This window comes from Tauraco erythrolophus, chromosome 5 (assembly GCF_009769465.1).
Source record: "Tauraco erythrolophus isolate bTauEry1 chromosome 5, bTauEry1.pri, whole genome shotgun sequence".
NCBI classification, from domain to species: domain Eukaryota; kingdom Metazoa; phylum Chordata; class Aves; order Musophagiformes; family Musophagidae; genus Tauraco; species Tauraco erythrolophus.
Window position 1 is genome coordinate 61,505,404 of NC_141469.1, and position 19,568 is coordinate 61,524,971.

At 39.9% G+C, this 19,568-nt stretch overlaps 1 protein-coding gene across 3 annotated transcripts in view; it reads left to right on the forward strand.

Annotated features, from left to right (window-relative positions):
- Positions 1–19,568, forward strand: part of ASB5 (ankyrin repeat and SOCS box containing 5) — a 33,519-nt gene that overhangs the window by 6,803 nt on the left and 7,148 nt on the right. Inside the window, exons 2-3 of one of the 3 annotated variants that reach the window (XM_009981122.2) lie at positions 6,540–6,704; positions 19,235–19,314. In XM_009981122.2, the coding sequence (XP_009979424.2) occupies positions 6,540–6,704; positions 19,235–19,314 (245 nt within the window). Of the gene's footprint in view, positions 1–6,539; positions 6,705–15,922; positions 15,981–19,234; positions 19,315–19,568 lie in introns of those variants that run through there. The other 2 variants (XM_086611580.1, XM_009981121.2) reach the window with 2 other exon arrangements.

Genomic DNA, 19,568 nt, shown 5'->3' on the forward strand with positions numbered 1-19,568 from the left:
TATTCCTAGTTACCCTAAATTAAGCGATCCATAGGACTGTGCTAGTTCAAGACTGGAGTCCCCATCTCCTTTAAGGCTTATGAGACTTATAAATAGTATTGAGCCTTCTGTTTCTTTCTTTTTCTTGCACATGGAACAGTGATTGCTTGGGTGCACCCAAGAAACCAGATCCATCAAATACAAGTCATAAATAGGAAATAATGTTGTGTTTCACTGTTAGAGATCTGTTTGGGAAGCTTGTTTATGTTTTGAACTGTAGTGAATGATTAGAGCAAAGTTTTGCTATTATTTTATTCTAACAAGTCGCAATTGATAATGTCACTCAGCAGCAGTTGTTAGGTAGGGAAGATAGGCACGAGGCATTTTCTCAACTTGCATGCCAGAGAGATCACAGTTCTATTAATAAAAGCCATATAAGACCTCTACTAGCTTCCTGGATACAATAGAGATTCATTTAGTCATGACAGGAATATTGATTGTATGGCATACCTATTCACCATACCACTTGGTGTAAGGCACTGCATTTAGCATTTGTTTCTCATGTGCAGCACGTAAGCTAATGGTGTAAAAATGCTTAAGATAGTGTGAATGTTCTTTTTTAAAAGTTCACAAGGAAATTTTTCTCGATGGAGCTTGTCACCTTCTCTTATACGCTAAATAACTTTGCCTAGTATAACAAATAACTGCCAAAGAAGAGTCATACGTTAAAATAAATCTCAAGAAGACACTTAGAATGAAGCAGATGACACCACATATCAGCCAGATACCAGAACCATTATCCTCTGAAGAACATGATCAACCTTAAAGGGATTTTGATGAGGGTTATATGATGCAACTAGATTGGTATGGCCCCAGCTCTGACCCATCTGCAGAAAAAAAACCCCAAGCACTTCTGTTGGTGAGCATTGACTCTTCCTTCACCTTAAAGAATATCTTTGAGGCTACAGAAACTTATAGTGACTATATCTGCTGGAGCCCATTTGCGTACTTGCTTCCATGAAAGGAACTCAGATATCCTATCATGAGGATTCCTTTGTGGGTTGGTTTTTTTTAACTCCTATCTGTATATGTATGTCAGGACTTCCTTGAGAAGAGCATCACCACAAGTTGTGTTTTATGGTCAGTATTGTTTATGTGTGCCTCCTTGAAATGTCTTTTCTGAAGATGGACCTTAACTTGTCACTAGCCTAGGTCCTGTTGGCTTGCTTGGTGTGCACGCTCTAAAGTTAACTCACATGGAAATCCCCTTTACCAACTGATATTTTATTTTTCTGAATTAAATGAATAATAAGCTTTTGAACTACAAGAACAAAATGAAACATTGTGAACTCTGATACAGTTGAAAACCTGGATTTTTAAAGGTGTATATCAATAAGACTGAAAGATGATCTTGGAGCAATCTGCCTGCAAGGCCTTAAAGACAGCCGTTGTTAAAGAAAAGCCGTTAGGAAACTCCAATACTGGATTGGGGCAAGCTCAAACATACTATCTGCGCTGGTCTTTTTTGCAGCAGTGGGGCACAAGGCAACAGGGGAAGACCAAAATAGCATAGCTCCCTGAAGGTGATGTTCCTTCCCTCAGCCATGGACTTATTATGGCCAGGGTTCTGCTATTCACACTCCTCTCTTGTAGGCGATGTTCTCAAACATTTGCAATGCAGGCAAGCAGTGAGTGAACTTCTGCCAGGGTTAGATGATGATGGCTTTGGGGGAATGCATGACATGCCCAAGTACTGAGCTCTACTCATGATTGCAGCAATACTGGCTGGTTGGTCATAAATCCACGATGGCATGCTGCATCTGTTGCACCAGTGGATGTTACTTTTTGCTATGTCTAGAGCCTGCCTGGCAATAGATATGATGTGTGATGCCCTATACCACTCCCATGCTTATCACTGGTCTCGTGCCTTGTGTCTTTCTTCTCTGTCAATACCTGAAGCCTGGGCTGGTGACTGATTTGGTCAGGTTCATCAAGCATGACTGCTGTGATGTGGGGTTTTTGTGGGGTTTTTTTAGCGCACATGTTAGCAACTATTCTATGTTACTACTGCCCTTCTGCGTGAAGAGGTCTAGTGAGTACACGTTGCAAATTCCCTAGCCAAGAAATGTAGTATATGTGTCATTGTTTCTTATTTGACTTCTGTGGTGGCTAAGACAGAGCCATCATCATATCAGAATTTAAAATATTTTCTAAACCTTTCATTCTGATTCCCAGCATCCAAGGATACAAGACCTAACGAGATCTAACAACTATAAAAATCCCAGGGGAAGAGGTAGGGAAACTACTAGCCATCCATGCTCTTGCTATCTTACTACTAATTTGGATTTCCAGCTAAGAGACAGCGATGATACTGTAGCAGGAGTGTGTAATAGGCTTTTTTTAGTGCTTATGGTGGCGCAGAGAAATGTCGTTTTATGCTTAAATAACTAATGACCATTGAAGCATTATCTGTATATCTGCTGGTGTTCGTCAAGATGTGGAAGACGGAGAGCTGGTTGGTGACACCTGGGTAACGCCTAAGCTTCTAGTTGACTGCTAATGACTTGTAATATCATTGTACTGGCCATGAAGCATGGCTTGATGGAAGAATCATCTGTTTTTCTTAAAAAAAAAAAGTAATTGTTCCAGTCCTTTCCCTGTCCTGCTGTTAGAGCTTTATCACTGTACTTTTATGGTGCATTTAAGTTCCTTGGCGTTGAGCAGGATGCAACAGTGGTCACTGTGGCCTTTTAGAATGTTGTATTTTTGTCAGTAACTGTGTTTCTGTAAATATTTCTAAAACTTGCTTCATCTTGGCTTCTCCTACAGGGAGGAATGTTCAAGATCCCTGCTTGTTTGTTTCTGGCAATGTCAAATGACAGGCAACTCGTGGAGTACTGGCATTGAGATCCAGGGAGCCTCTCTGTCATTTCAGCTTCATGGTTGTAGTCTGTAGATTACATCAGCAGGAAGATGCAGTTTCTACTCCTGTTCCAGAATTTAGCTTCCTTCAGAATTTAGTCCTGCAGGTTCCGAGCAGTCACTGTCACCCCAAAATAATCCTGATCATAAAAGTAGACTCAATCTCAGAGTACAGAGTAGTTTGGGAAGCGAGGTGGCTCATTAGTTTGCCAGCTTGAGGAGGGTTGCACACAGAACGCTGACCTGTGACACTTGAAAATGGTGGAATTTGGACTGTATTGGATCGGGCTGCATCATGTGTTGAAAGGTGTGGGGTTTTTTTTTTGTCATTGTTGTTTTTATTAACACATTTTTGTGTGTGTGTTATAACAGTTGCATCTTTATTGCCTTAAGAATAGTCTTCCAAAATAGAATGAAAGGGAAAAACAAAAATTTATTTCCATTTTCATTCTCACCTGTTAAGAACTGCTGCCCCTGTAGATTAAACCCAGGGCTATTTGCTGTCATAGAAATGTTGAAACTGTACTGACATTTCTCTTTATAAAAATCTGGATAAAAAGGATTGTGAAGGAAATCACGACAGTTTCCTTTAACAGTTCTTCCCCTGGTTTATAGAGGTTGAATAGAACTAATTATTAGTGAAATGCAACATAGCGGTTTATTTAAAGCTTGTCCGCTAATTTAAATCAGAATTCCAAACTCATCAGTAAAATCCTCCAGTTTCCTTACTCTCAGACTGTAGTGTCTGTCCTGTTCTGTGGCTACTTTTTTGCAGGTAGCTGCACTGCTTCCATGAGGAACTATAAATACTGTCCCTAATTGCTTGTGTGCAAAGGTAGGGAAAGTAATGGCCTACTGTATTTTGTACATACTTGGATGTCTACTTAGACTTCTGTTAGAGGTTTTCTGACACATTTTGGAAGTGTTTGATTGTCTTATACAGAGAAAAATCTGAAGAACAGAATCCGAGTACCAAGCCCAAGTAGTTTCATATAAATATTAATAGTTGTATTACCTAATGAAGTCGAGAGATAGTTATTTTTATTTTGTACCTAATGTAACCCAGTGCATGGATGGCTGACTTGAAGATCATGTAGCGATTCCATGTCAGAGTTAAAATAGTGAGTGAAATAGCGAGTTCTTCAGTCTTGTTCCACAGTGTTAACTGTATGGGCATGCCCTCTTTATGTCAACATCTCAAGTATATTTTTAATACATTTCCACTTGATTTCTGATGTTGTTCTAGGCTTCACTTTTTTAAAAAAAACTTTTATTTATGTACTGTTTTAATAGGACCTTTAATGGCTTTTGCTTGGAGGCTGAATGGTTGTGGCTAGCAGAATTTAGTGAAAAGTGGCTTCTGGAGTCCTGAATGGGGATAAGCTTGGCCTTCTTTAAAACATGAAAAAACAGTGCATAGTTTTATACATCACATTCTGATGTCCTCCAAAGTATTCCAAGTAACTTAATAATAATGGGTGCCAAGTGTCTATGAAATAGTGATACTTTTCCTAGTACACTTGCCTTGATGGTGGCAGGTTTTGGGGGTAGTCTAACTCCATTCATAGCTCATTGCTTCCTGTGCAGTTCTCTGGACGAGAGTGAGCAGGTGCTACTGACTCCCCTGGGAGCCTTCCTCTTTGAAGCCGTGGCAGCTGTCTGTGCATCTGCTGGTTTCTTTGCTCCTACAAGTCACACCTCTGAGACTAGTAAGAGGAATGGGGGCTGGAATATCTGTGGAAAGCAAGTTGTATGAACTACTTCTAGGTTTGTACCACCCCTCTAGAAGGACCCAGCTTTGTTCTCAGCTGACAACCTCACCCACAAAACTCCTACAAAAACATGTAGGTCTTGTCTTCCCAGCCCACAGTCAATCCCTCCCCTACAGTGCCAGATGCTTTGCTTGATCCTGATCCTCGTCACCTTCTCCTAAAAGTCCTGGGATTCCATTCCAAATGAAAGGGAAGTGTAAAACTGAGATGAGCCTCAGAGCCATGGCAAGTGTAGAAATTGTCATCGGTTATTTCTGACTTGGAGAATAGTGCTGATGTCTTCCTGACACAGATACATGTATACACGTCCTTAGTAAGCTTTCCTTTTACTTCATCTTGCAGTATTTCTTTACTTGAAGAAACACTACAATTTAACAAGTAATTCTAGTATTAAAGCAGTATATTTTATAATGCGTGTTTTGATAATGAGGCCTTTTGTGAAAGCTCTGTTCAAGACCTACTTGCAGAGTCTGATTGCTGGATGTGTAGAAGTGTTTATTTCAGTCTGTGAGATATTGTGGTTCATCCAGCTAGATAAAACCTGAGGAAAACAACTTTCTGAAAGCAGCATAACATCTGGGAGGGTGCAGTTTTGTTCTCTCTTGTGAGAATAGCCATAGCCCACCTGCTTCTGTTCTGTAAAGAGTGTAGCACCTTTCCAGTAGGGCAGTTCTCATGTGCTGTAATTTCAAGGTGAAGTTTGCAACGGTGCCTTCTTCTTCCCCTTCCCCTAACTATAAACTTGCCTCTGATTTTCTCTTAAAGAAAAACAAGAAGGATATAGAAAATCTCATTAAATACCTATGCATTATTTCAACGTCTTAATTTTTATGAGGTACCTGAAAGGGACAGTATTAATGAAACCCAGTAATAGTCATTTCCTTTTAAAAAGTTTACAAAGGGCTATTTTTTGTATCAGTAGAAGAGGATAGTGAGGAAATACTAGAAGTAAGTGGTTGGGAGGTAAAAGTGGAGTCTTATGTTATTAGTACAGAGAAATCACTATCCTCCTTATCCATGCTGGAATTTTGTCATGGATTGCTTCTCCCTGCAGATTTCTGTTGTATTGTATCAGTGTGATACATAGTAATAAGCAAAAAATTCTATTACTAGGTGGTTGTCGTTGTTTTTGTTATTACTTAAAATAAAATACTGACTTGTGCTGCTTGTGACAAGAATATAGCCTTACTTTCGTAAAGGGATCAAACGTTCAAAATAACTAGTGAAATCTTTTTTTTTTCCTTTTTTTTTTTTAGTAGTCAAATCATGCTTTTATTTATTTGAGATTTAGTTTCTAGTTGACAGCTGTCGGATACCTTGTCCCCTACTTAAAAAAAAAAAAAAAACACAAAAGAAACAACAAAAAACCAGAAGTGGTTCATAGTTTCATGGATTCTTCCGAATTCCAAAATCTCTCTTACCTGCAAGTTACATATGAGTAAAGCCTGATCCAGTAATACTGAACTGTTTCTGTTATTAAAAGAATTGCCATTCTGATAAGATAGTTTTAGTTTTTCTGTTTTAGGATGTTTGTTATTCAAGCAACAAAGCATTGCATACTTATGCTTTAAGAATCTTGTTTCTTGTTTGGTTAAATGATTAAAAAATTAACACCTTTCCTTTTAAATCATGTAAATAGTTAAGACTCATGCTGTAGCTAAGCTGATTCTTTCTCTGTTTTAAAAATAGAAAATGCTAGAGCAGTTCTTCCCTTCCCCCACTATGTACTCACTAGTCCAAGCTAGTAAATGTTACTGAATGGATTTCAGTGTTGTAGCCATTCTACAGTAAGTACAGCAAGATCCTTAGTGAAAAAACGAAGGGAGGAAAAAAGGTAGTAGAAATCCATTTCTGGACGTTCGTCAGACCAGAGTACCTGCATCAATGCCAGACAGGCTTTGCTCCAGAAACAAATAATGACAACAAATACTGCTCTTCAGACGAGCCAGAATCTCCCCAAAAGAAGCCTAGAAAGTATAGGGGAGTGTCCTGCGAAACGAAAAGCTAGCTGGGGCATTCTGACCAGCCAAGGTTAGTATAGCAGCCATTTCAGAAACCCTGTACTGAAATATGCTAAGCTGACCCAATTTCCATGTTCTAGTTTTAAACTGTTTTATTTTTTCTTTCTAGCTGTAATATAAATGCATGCTTATGTTAGTGGCACTTTGTTGTCTTGCATGGGTTAACACAAGGGTGTCGAAGCTATTTTTGTTCTTTCTGCACTCCTATCAGCTGATCTAAAATACCTTTTCTTGTTTATCTGCCCTATTTGTTTTATGCAAGTGTTTAAGGCTTGACTTACCCTGACTTTCGCTGTCCTGTCACAAGGTAACTGGATAGCCAAGGCTGATTGTTTACAACAGGGAACCGGGGAATGAAAGGAGGGGGAGGAGTAACTTTACATATAACTTCATATGTAAAGAGCAGTTTATAGGAAGGTGAAATAGGAGGCAATGGAGGAACCACAGATGACAGAATTCTTGTCCTGTACTAAGATACTAAAGACAAAGATATAATTGTAAGGATTTGCATAGAGAAGTACTTAGGAGGTATTTAAGTTGCTAGACACTGGCGTTTGCATCAATGAGGAACAAACTCTCTTGTAAAAGAAGTGTTTAGGACTGCTCTAGTCTGTGCCATATTTTCCTAATTTTTTCATAATACTAAGTGTGTGAAAGGGACCTTTGAGTAATTGTGAAAGTCTAATAGGATTTTTTTTAAAAGAGTGATCTTCATTCCAATTAATATTGACCGTATCACAAGGCTTAGAGTGAAACAAAAAATAGAATTAGGAACTCCAACTTGAAATTCTTGATAATATGATATTATATGAAAAACTGGAGATGTTAAAATAGTCAAGGAAAGGAAGAAATAGAAATAGGAAAGAGAGATTTGATATATTGTGCATAAAAACAATTATGAATTTACTATATAAAACATGACTGTATGTTATAGGAATCAGACTTATTCTTAAAATACCTGTGCTAATTTCCAGTACTGCCAGTTTTAGAATTAAGCAATATTCAAGAATTTAAGCAACACTTACCATAGCTTCCCATGTAACTATTTGAATGCCATGGTACTGTAAAGTTATGCTTAATCAACAGTTTTAATATGCAGTATATCTTTTACTCTCATATCATTCACCACTGAGGCTAAGATTTCCAGATCTAGAGTAACTTTCATTTATGAGCATTTCAGCTAGTTAGGTCAGTATTTCCCCAAAAACTAGGATATTCTCCCTCAGACTGAAAAGAAATTTTACAAAAGTTTATCCATGTTAACACTAGCCAGTCCTTTATATGGTTCAGGGTTATGCTCTTTTACCATTCTTATAAAGAAATAGCCACAGTTAGTCAAGTTCTGAAATTTTCAAAATCACAGTAAAATATGGAAAGTAACATTTACTGAAGATACCATATTAACACGGTCCAGCTAGTTACAGCCTCTATGTGATTGATGAACTGGGTGTATATGTTTACTGATGGACATCTTGAAGTACTGAGGGACTTCTGTTGCAATTGAGGCTTCTGGTTGTTGCAGTTCACTTGAATAGCAGATACTATCTTATATCAAACCTGAAGGAGGCTCTTTTTTTCTCTCTTTTCCCATCCATGGACGTGTCCAAACCCGACTTTGTTCTTCAGGCACCCTTGCAGAGCAAAGGAAGAGGAAGTCAGACTGCAATGCTTTATGTAATTAAATATGCTGATTGGAAAATGGACTGAAAGTGATGCAGGAGGTGGATGTGTTATTATAAGATTTGGTAGAAGTGCGAAAGGATAGAGGCAGGCTAGGAAAAGGTCTTCAGCTTACTGGCATGAGAGTCCACAACCAGGCTATTTTACCAAAATCTAGATGTGGCAAAAATCAGCATGCTGGATTCAGCTTTGCTGCCCAGTGGAGTAGTGCCTTTAAGGCTAGGGATTATGCCATGTGCTTCATTCACTCTCTGACAGACTGGGAAAATACTGGGAATACTGGGAAAATTGCTTGCAGTCTGTATTAAGGCTGAGACTGCAAGGAGCAAAATTATTCCAGGCAGAAGTCCTCCAACGTCTGAACTCAGCTCAGAACGTCGGTATGCTTTTTCTGTCAGCTTCTAGTTGGGAAGGTCACTGAAAAACCCTTACTTTGTTTTAGTGACTCGTCCAAGGAAATGATAACAGCCTAAGAGTGCTACCAGCTGCTCCATGTACTCAAATCAAATCTGATGGGGGTCTAATGGATTACTGAATTTAGAGGTTGATTTGATTTTACACCTTGGTGCTCTAGCTATGGCAGACAGAGTTTGCAAGCTACTTTCAGCTAGAAAAATATCCAGCCGGTTGTCAATCCTTCAAGAAGATGGAAAAAACAAGCTGTGCATGAGCAATGAGCAGGGGACTTGTGGCTGTGCTTCCTGTGATGGCAGAAGGGGCCTGACACACTTCTTCCTATGCGTGCAGGGCCGGCAGGGAGCCAGCAGCAGCAACTGCTGCTGCTGCTGCCATCGTCATCGCCATTGCCTTCACGTAGCATAGCGTGGCTTCTGTCGGGACCCAGGCGAGCTGTGTTTGGATATTGCTGGGGTGGGTTTTGAGGATTTTTAATACCGTTTAGTGGCTTATGTTTCTGTGTGAAAAGTATGTTAAATTGCAATGCCAAGGCACTCAAATTTAGGAATTGTTAAAAGTAATGGTGCCTGTGCCATGCTGATTTGATCCTTTGATGCATTATAACTCAGTATTTGACAACATAGTCACATGCTGTACTTTTCCACAAAGCCCCTGTTTCCTTTGATGTGCAAGATGGATGGTGTTCTGAGAATGCATTAGGTTTATACTCCGAAAAAATACACTCTCTATTTTCCTGTATGTAATAAAGGTTGAAAGGCATGTAGTGAATGGTAGGAAAAAAGGGTTAACTGTTTAATGTGCCTAAAAGCAAATTCTGTTCTTGTCTTTGCTATGGCACCTGTGTATTTTAAGAACAATCATCTAACCTGAAAGTTTCTTGACTGACCATGGTTATTATTATCTAAGGCTGAAATTTCAGAAGCTCAAAGCTCTCATAACTGTAATTAAACTATGCTTTCAGTGTATGCTGAAATCGTTAAGTACTCTGGAAAAAATAATCTATTAGATTGGTTTTATGATTTAAGCATTAAAACTGTCTTTTGGTTCCTTAGTTATAAAATAGTATGAATGGATGATGTTATGAAGATAGATTCAACAAGGGATTTTATTATTGGGAGAATACGATGAAAAAGGCAGTATAATATTAACAATGTTATAGAATCATAGAATGGTTAGGGTTGGAAGGAACCTCAAAGATCATCAAGTTCCAACCCCCCTGCCATGGGCAGGAACACCCTCCAGTACACCAGGTTGCTCAAAGCCTCATCCAACCTGGCCTTGAACACTTCCAGGGATGGGGCATCCACAACTTCTCTAGGCAACCTGTTCCAATGCCTCACCACTCTCAAAGTGAAGAATTTCTTCCTTGTATCTAATCTAAGTCTCCCCTCTTTCAGTTTAAAGCCATTGCCCCTTGTCCTATCACTACATGCACATCACAGAGGTAAAACGTCCCTCTCCAGCTTTCCTGTAGGCTCCCTTTAAGTACTGGAAGGCTGCAATAAGATCACCCCGGAGCCTTCTCTTCTCCAGGCTGAACAGTCCCAACTCTCTCAGCCTGTCTTCATAGCAGAGGTGCTCCAGCCCTCGGATCATCTTTGTGCCCCTCCTCTGGACTTGCTCCAGCAGCTCCATGTCCTTCTTGTGTTGGGGACTGCAGAGCTGAATGCAGTATTCTAGGTGGCTGTGCTTGGCTTTCTGGGCTGCAAGTGCACATTGCCGGCTCATGTTGAGCTTCTCATCCACCAGCACTCCCAAGTCCTTTTCCTCAGGGATGCTTTAAATCCATTCTCCACCCAGCCTGTACTTGTGCTTGGGATTGCCCCGACCCACATGCAGGACCTTGCACCTGGCCTTGTTGAACTTCATGAGGTTCTCACAGGCCCACCTCTCCAGCCTGTCAAGGTCACTCTGGATGGCATCCCTTCCCTCCAGTGTGTCCACAACACCACACAACTTGGTGTCATCTGCAAACTTGCTGAGGGTGCACTCGATCCCACTGTCCATGTCACCAACAAAGATGTTAAATAGCACTGGTCCCAGTACTAACCCCTGAGGAACACCACTCTTCACTGGCCTCCACTTGGACATTGAACCGTTAACCACAACTCTTTGAGTGTGACCATCCAGCCAATTCGTTATCCAAGTGGTCCATCCATCAAATCCATGTTTCTCCAGTTTAGAGACAAGGATGTCATGTGGGACAGTATCAAATGCTTTGGACAAGTCATACACTAGTTCCCTCAGGACCCGCGGATGCACCTCATCAGGTCCCATGGACTTGTGCACCTTCAGGTTCTTAAGATGATCTCGAACCTGATCTTCTCCTACAGTGGGCGGTTCTTCATTCTCCCAATCCCTGCCTTTGCCTTCTGTAACTTGGACTGTGCAGCTGGAGCTCTTGCCAGTGAAGACTGAGGCAAAGAAGTCACTGAATATCTCAGCCTTCTCCATATCCCAGGTAGCCACGTCCCCCATTTCCTTCTGGAGAGGGCCTACGTTTTCCCTAGACCTCTTTTTATCACTGACATATCTATAGAAGTTTTTTTTTGTTGTCCTTGATGTCCCTGGCCAGATTTAACTCTATCAGGGCTTTAGCTTTCCTAACCTGATTTCTGGTTGCTCAGACGATTTCTCTGTATTCTTCCCAGGCTGCCTGTCCTTGCTTCCACCCTCTGTAGGCTTTCTTTTTGTGTCCGAGTTGGTCCAGGAGCTCCTTATTCATCCATGCAGGCCTCCTGGTGTTCCTACCTGATTTTCTCTTTGTTGGGATGCACCGCTTCTGAGCTCGGAGGAGGTGATCCTTGAATATTAACCAGCTTTCTTGGGCCCCTCTTTCCTCCAGGGCTTCATCCCATTGTACTCTACCAAGGAGATCCCTGAAGAGGCCGAAGTCCACTCTCCTGAAATCCAGGATAGTGAGCCTGCTGTGCGCCCTCCTTGCTTCCCTAAGAATATTGAATTCCACCATTTCATGATCACTGCAGCCAAGGCTGTCCTTGAGTGTCACGTTCCCCACCAGCCCCTCTTTGTTGGTGAAAACAAGGTCCAGCAAAGCACCTCTCCTCGTTGGTTCCTCTACCACTTGGAGAAGGAAGTTATCATCCATGCATTCCAGGAACCTCCTGGATTGCCTATGCCCTGCTGTGTTGTCATTCCAACAGATATCAGAGTGGTTGAAGTTCCCCATAAGGACCAGGGCTCGTGAATGTGAGGCAGCTCCTATCTGTCTGTAGAGGGCCTCATCCACCCAGTCCTCCCGGTTAGGTGGTCTGTAGCAGACCCCCACTACTATGTCCCCTGTCCCTGCTCTCCCTTTAATCCTAACCCATAGGCTCTCGGTTGGGACCTCATCTGTCCCCAGGTGCAGCTCCGTGCACTCTAGCTGGTCTTTGACATAGAGGGCAACCCCTCCTCCTCTTTTCCCCTGCCTATCCTTCCTAAAGAGCCTGTACCCTTCTATTCTGACACTCCGGTCATGGGATTCATCCCACCACATCTCTGTGATGCCAATAAGATCATATCCCAACAGGCGCGCACACACTTCTAACTCCTCTTGCTTATTCCCCATACTGCATGCATTAGCGTAAAGGCATTTAAGTTGGGCCCCAAATGAATCTGACTTCCTGGCTGGAGCGGCTGGATTCCTTTCTGCTGCTCTTCAGGTACTTCCAGCATATCTTCCTCATTCTTGATATTACGCCCCTCCCCCTTCGAATCTAGTTTAAAGCCCTGTCAATGAGCCCTGCTAGCTTTTGCGCTAAGACCCTCGTTCCTCTGTGAGAAAGACAAGTCCTATCTGGTGCCAGTAAGTCTGGTGCCATGTGGCCCATCCCATTATCGAAAAAGCCGAAATTGTGACGATGAGACCAGCCACGGAGCCACATATTAATCGACTGGATGCATTTGCTTCTTCTGGTGCTTTCAACTGGAAGGATGCAAGAAAAGATTACCTGTGCCCCAGATCCTCTTACCAGCTGTCTCAGGGTCCTGAAATCTTGCTTGATCGACTTTGGACTACGTGTTTGAGCTTCATCACCACCCACATGGAAGAGCAATAAAGGATAGTAGTCCGTAGGTCATACCAGGCTAGGAAGTTTCCTAGTGATGTCTTTAACCCCGGCTCCAGGGAGGCAGCAGACTTCCCTCAGTGCAGGGTCAGCCTGGCATATTGGACCTTCTGTCCCCCTCAGATGGGAGTCGTCTGTAACGACCCGTCTTTTCTTCCCTGTGGAGGTGGTCTTGATACAATGGGTAGTCCTGTCTGACCCTGGTGACACCTCCAGTGCAGATGGTCCCTCAGCCACACCATCTGTCAATGAGCCTTCCACCTCCAGAGCCTCAAACCTGTTGTGCAGGGGCACCTGGGGAGCTGAGGTAGGCAAGGGGGAGGAGGTGTGGATCACCTGTTGCCCCAAGCACAGACTTTTTTCCATTTGTGGCACGTTTGAGTTACTGTCCTGTGCCTTGTGGGGTGAGGATCCAGAACCCCCTTCGTCTTGGGTTTCCTTTTGTGCTTCTTCCTGGTTTTGCTTCAGGTCAGGCAGCGCCCGACACCACCGATCTTTCTCTTTCTCAGGCTCCTTGATGCCTCTCAACCTTTCTACTTCCTCTCTCAGCTCTGTGACCATGATGAGCAGATTATCCACCTGGTCACACCTCACACAGCTGTTCTCACCACTTACCATGGAGAAGCTCAGGCACTCCCTGCAGCCTGAGACCTGGACAGCCGTGTCTTTCTGTGGGAGCTCTGTCTGCGCTCCCACATCCCTCTTGCCAGGTGTGGAGGTCTTTGCCATCCGCCAGGTGGTCACCACGGCTGAGTTTTTTCTGAGAGGGTGACAGGTGACAACTAAACTCCCCTCTCGAGCAGCAGCCCAACTGACTGACTGCGCCCTTCTGCGCAAACTGCTGCAGATTTAGGTATTGTATGATACTCTCTATTTTTTTTTTTTAACTTTGCCTGTTAATACAGTGAATATATTTATTCTTTCTTGTTAGTGTTTAGTCAGTTTATGGTTTGGATAGCATGTCCTAAAGAGTGAGAGATCTCACTAGATATGGAGAAAGAAAATAATTTGAATGCTAAGTCATTGAATACAACACTGGAATGGCAAAACTAATGTGTGGTCATGTAATGTGGGTGTATCCTAAACAGAACTGATAGATTTGTTTTGTATGGGTTTCAAGAGTAGGAAATAATTGGCACTTGCATTTGGAATGAAATCCCCAAATTTTGAAAGTCTACATGATGATAAACACTGGAAAGAATATTGAAAGAAATGAATATTCATTTTTGTATTTATATGTTTATATATTTATGTATTGTTATAGAATTCTCAGTTAAATTAAATAAAGACTATTTGAAATATTGACATGAAATATTTAAATGCCACTTGAACTACATTTTCTTTCTCAGACATATTTGAATAATCTCTAGCCTAAATTCTGATTCTTTTGGAGTTCTTCAGTGTTTATTGTTGGAATTTCATTTGTTAAAAAGAAATAGTTGTTGTTTTGCTGGTCCTATTCAGTCATAGTAGTTAAGCACTACAGATGCATTTCTTAACTTTCAAATCCTTAAGTTTTTTTCCAATGGTTTTTAACATCAGATATCAATTAAGCAGTTGACACGCTGCTTTATCCTGCAAGGGCTTGAGACAAATGGGTAATTTTATAGCATCACAGTAAAAACCTGTTAGAACTTATTACATATACAAAATACCAGGCAGTTTTAACGGCTGGAGTGAAGCGAGTCCGTTGATCTTGGGACTATAATGTTACAGAGTTTTTCTGTTCTAGTTGTTGACCGTGTCTGTTGCTTCACTTGCCACAGACCAAAAACACTCAGAATACATCTTAGGGAATAAAAGGTAACAGTGATGCGCTCAATACATAGCATTAGTGAGTTTTGCGGAAATAAATAATAGCTATGACACTTTCCAAATAGCCTCTGTTTCTCATCTCCCAGTAATGAACTGTGGCAGGCCTCTATTTTCACTTCTTCTCTGATGATATTGCTTCTTCTGAAGACCGGGACACGGGGTATTTACCTTTAGAGCTGTATTTTTCTTAAGTGCTGAGACCTGGCATAAATCTGCTCCCACTTAAGTCAGTGAGAAGAAACTCGTTCATTTCCAGTCCTCCTTGTTTTGAAAATCCAACTTTTTAATGTACCTTTTATACTAGATTGTTGGGGGTTTTTTTAAACTACGTGAATTTTTAGAAATAAAAACAAAAGGATGGGCTGACTGCAGTCAATGACTCTACAAGAATATTTTTACTTAGTATTTTAATGCTATGATCATAACTGCAGGAATGACTTATAGGTAATTGCAGGTAGATGTAAAGGGGTGAAGTCTGTCCGAAAACATGAAGAAAATAGCATTAATTACTTAGAAATGGATCAAAGCCAGAATTGCAAATCTCTGTTTAGAGGGATTTTCACTTCTGAGAACAGTTATCAAAATGTCAGTTTAACAACAAAAGAATTGTTTATAAGATAAGTGAGACAACAAAAGAAAAACACAGTTGCTAAAAGAAAAACCCAGTTCAGTGTACAGATCAAATAGCATTTGAAACATGTTCAGAATATCTTTGCTTATTTATTTTCTGGGTATATTATGAGTAAATAGTAAAATAACATACAAACATTTGGCAGTGCTTCCTTTACAAATCTGTGTATTGATATTGAATTTTGAGGATACAAAACTATGCGTCTTATTGCAGGAGGTTAAAAAAGGAGGAGTTTGTCCCACGGTTCCCATTCAGCTCAAAGTTCTCTTGATTTCACTGTGAGTTTCTCTTCTGTTGAAATTCCAGTTCATCTGTCTTGGAAGGCAAATGCACAGATACTGGCACTTTGAAAAGTTACTGTGTTAAAAAAAAGAAACGTGAAAAATTAACAAAAAGGGCCACAGTTCTTTAGCATAAGAAAAGAAACTGGCAACTTGTACGTGCTTGTGTGTTCAAAGCTGTGTTTACTGAAGGGTGGAAGTTCATATTACACTGAGGTGCTGATCTCCTTCCAAACACAGCTGCAGTGTATTAAGAAAAGGCCCAACTAGCCAGAACAGGGTTTTTTTATTATCATTATTATTATTTATTTTTTTGTTTTCCAGATTGAAAGAAATGAGTAGGATTTATAATTGCAATTGGCTGGAAGTGCCATGGGGAGATGGAGATTTAGGTATTGTATGATACTCTGTAATTTATTTATTTTTTTTAACTTTGCCTGTTAATACAGTGAATATATTTATTCTTTCTTGTTAGTGTTTACAAAGCAACGTAGGCTGCTCTTTCTCGTAAACTATACACTGCAGAGCTTGGAACTAATGTGGCTTCTAAATATAGTTAGAGATACTTTGTATTCAGCGTCTGTCAGAGACAACATTGGTAGGGAATTAATGCATTAACAGTTTTGGAACAGGCTGTGTTTGTTAGTGCTGCTGATACAGACAACAATGAATGAAAAGATCTTATTTATATTTTTGATAATGCTTTCTAAGTGAGAGACATAGCAAGTTTGTAGATTAGCAGAAGGCAGCAATCTAGGCAAAGAATTTCTTTTAAGGCACCTTTGATGTTTATTTATGATACATACTTATTTTGAAGACATTCTTGTCCCTCTGGTATTTAATGGTGAGTTACTATGTTTATCGATAAACCAGTTGGAATGTGAAAGTTTTTTTCCAAACTTGACCTGCCTGAAAATTTTTCTGCATTATTTTGCTTATAGATTTTATTTCTAGTAGAGATGATACAAGCATTTTGTATTTAATGGATTTAGCAGAAACAGCTAGGTGCTGGATATCCCTGCATGAAGACAGGGATATAAGGTGGGTCTAAGCGCAAAACAGAGCTCACAATGGGATCTGGCATCATTTGATTCTCAAATGCCACTGGAGTAATGACATTAACAGACGTTATTCTTACCAGTCCAAGAGAGAAGGAGGTGAAGGAAAGAAAGGTGGAAGAAATGTTGCTTTCAGGTCGTGCCTGCATCTTTGCTCTGTTTAGAGTTACACATGGCTACAGAAACAGCCGAAGTGTGATTGTATTTAACGGACATAAAAACTTCATGATGCTTACAATTTTATTAGGTGTTTTTCTATATAATAGTTCAGTGTCTTTTTCTTCCTGTTAATTTAGGAGTCAGATAAACTGTCAAGAGAGAGAAGTTCTCATCTGTAGACGGGACAAAATTTCAAAAGCAGCCTCTAAATACAGCTTTTAATTAGTTTTAAGGAGTTCTTTGCAGTTACCAGCAGGAGTACTTAAGGAATCTAATTCATGTGAATTAAAATGGCTCAAGTGCTAGTTGAGTTACTACTGCAGAAGAAAGAAAACACTGGGCAAAATTCTTATGGTGACTGCACACATCCAGCCTACAATAGAATAAGTATATCTGAGCTTACTGGGATGACAGAGAAAATACTGATGTTTTGTCAAAATCAGGTCACTTTAAGTTCTGAGCTCAGTTTTTGTAGTGTAATACCCCTTAAAATCCCAATCACTTTGTGTATGTTTTGTTCAGTGGTTATTCTGACTAGCAATAAGAATTGCAAAATAACTACATTTAATAAACCTAAAGTAAAAAGTATAGGGAAGGATGTGTGTATAAATACGGGCACCAGAGATGATCAGAGCTTAGTGTAAATAATTCTGAAGGAATATTGGAAGCTGGATCTTGCCTATGGTCCTTCTGCTCCCACAGATAAAAGAGTGAAAGGACCTTCACAGATACTGGATACTTTGACATAATAGAAATCTCCATGCATTTTTAAGGTCAGGTTTACAAACCTTTAATCTCTTTTATTTTTTAACTTCTGTGATCAGCTTTATATAGCCTTATGATAATTTAAATACTCAGCTGTGCTTGTGTTCGCCTAAGTTTTTGGTCTCAATAGCATCCAGTGGTGCTGAGTTCCACAGTGTTGTTACATGTTCTTTGAGAAAATACAGTCTTACATCTGAGTAAGTTTTAGTTTCATTCACTAAAACCTCTAGGAAAACAGAGGTTTTATCTCAATTTTCATCTTGTGCACTATTTCATATGTTTTTAACTACACCCTGATTTCTTTTCAGGTTGAGCAGTCTTAACCCTTTCAGTCCTTCTTCATGTGATTTGAAGGGATTGTCTATTGTAGCCAAAAGTGTACTCCCTGAAACAGGCTCGAGGACAAAAGAGGTCCTATAGGAAACAGAAACAGGGTCTGTTTCCAGTGAGTAGTTACCTTAGAGCTTAGACTGATGATTGCCAGTGACTGAGCAGTAGCCTTCTCACTTAAAATTAATTGCCTTGTCACTAAAGTGGAGTTACTGGCGTTGCAACAGACAAAGTCAAACACGTTTACACATTGGAGATTCATCTGCTGTTGTTAACGATTCACCATACTCAGCTAATTCTCTCTCTGTTTCTTCACGGATTTGGGGGGGCTTGATATAACTCGTGATTGTATTAGCATTTTACAGTTCCAGTGATTTTTCTTCTTACAGGAATAAAAATCAGTAATTCATAATACATTTTGAAGATGGTTGTTCTTTGCACAATCTCTCAAAACTCGATTTGCAAAATTCATACAGTAAATCGGTATCAGCTGTGCCTGCAGCCCTGTCTGGCTAGAAGAGAGACCTGTCAGTGGCCAGTCTTCTAGAGGAAAGGGCAGGTTCTTCATCAAGAGCCATAGGATGACTCTGGGACCTGGGCTGGGATTTAAGGGGGAGATTATGTGTGTGAAGGTGGGGTTGTTGTTGGGTTTAATTTCTTTTTTTTTTCCTTTATTTTTTTGAGATGGTAAATAAATGAAAATAAATGCCAAACCTTTACATTAAGCATATATAACTATTTTTAGCCCTAATAATCTCTTAGAATGAGAACTTAGACTCAATAATTGTATTTCTACTATAGAATTTTTTTTGGTATGATTATCATTGTATTTCTCTTCTTGCACTTGTGTAGTAGCTACAGATTAATCTCATCATACATAAAGATTTTCATATTCATTTTTATATACATCAGCTTTTTCAGGACTTTTTCAGGCAGGTTTATGTCTGTTTTAAATTCAAATATCTCTTTGTTGAAGTCTATAAATTTCTGTATCCCAGTTGCAAAAATAAATTATATGATTTTTTTTTTCTTAAACAGTGCAAAAATAGAAGTGGGAAATGTGGCAATTGATTATTAAATCAGATTACTGAAATCAGTGCATCATTATGTTGTTCTGTCCCACGTAATCATTTATTATAGACGTTGACAGTTAATAATAGAGAAGTTCTTATTGTCTAGAAACTGATCGTTTGACATACAGTTTCTAAAGAAGAAAAATTAATTTCATAGGACAGTTGACTTAATGCCGTGCATTATATTTTCTGCTTTGCTCTATGCATTCCAAAATCCTTCTAATTCATGTGGTTTACTCAATGAATGTTGTTATTACATAGGTTCTTGGGCAGATCGCTCACCTCTGCATGAGGCAGCCAGTCAAGGACGTCTTCTTTCTCTAAAGACTTTATTGTCACAGGTGAAGGCTGTGTTCTTAAAATTGCTTTCATTTTTAATGTTACTTAATTTCTCAGCATAATTAATGCAGATTAAGTATGCTTTGCTTTGCTTTTTTCACTTGAATTTTTCAGAGCAATACGTATTTAGGAATTTTGTATATGATAAGATATTAGTTAATATTTAAAATATTTTCTCTGTATGTTTTAAGACTTACCCCTGAAAAAATCTTTTAAGTTTAGATACAGCTTTGGTATGTCAGTCTTCCCCTCTTGC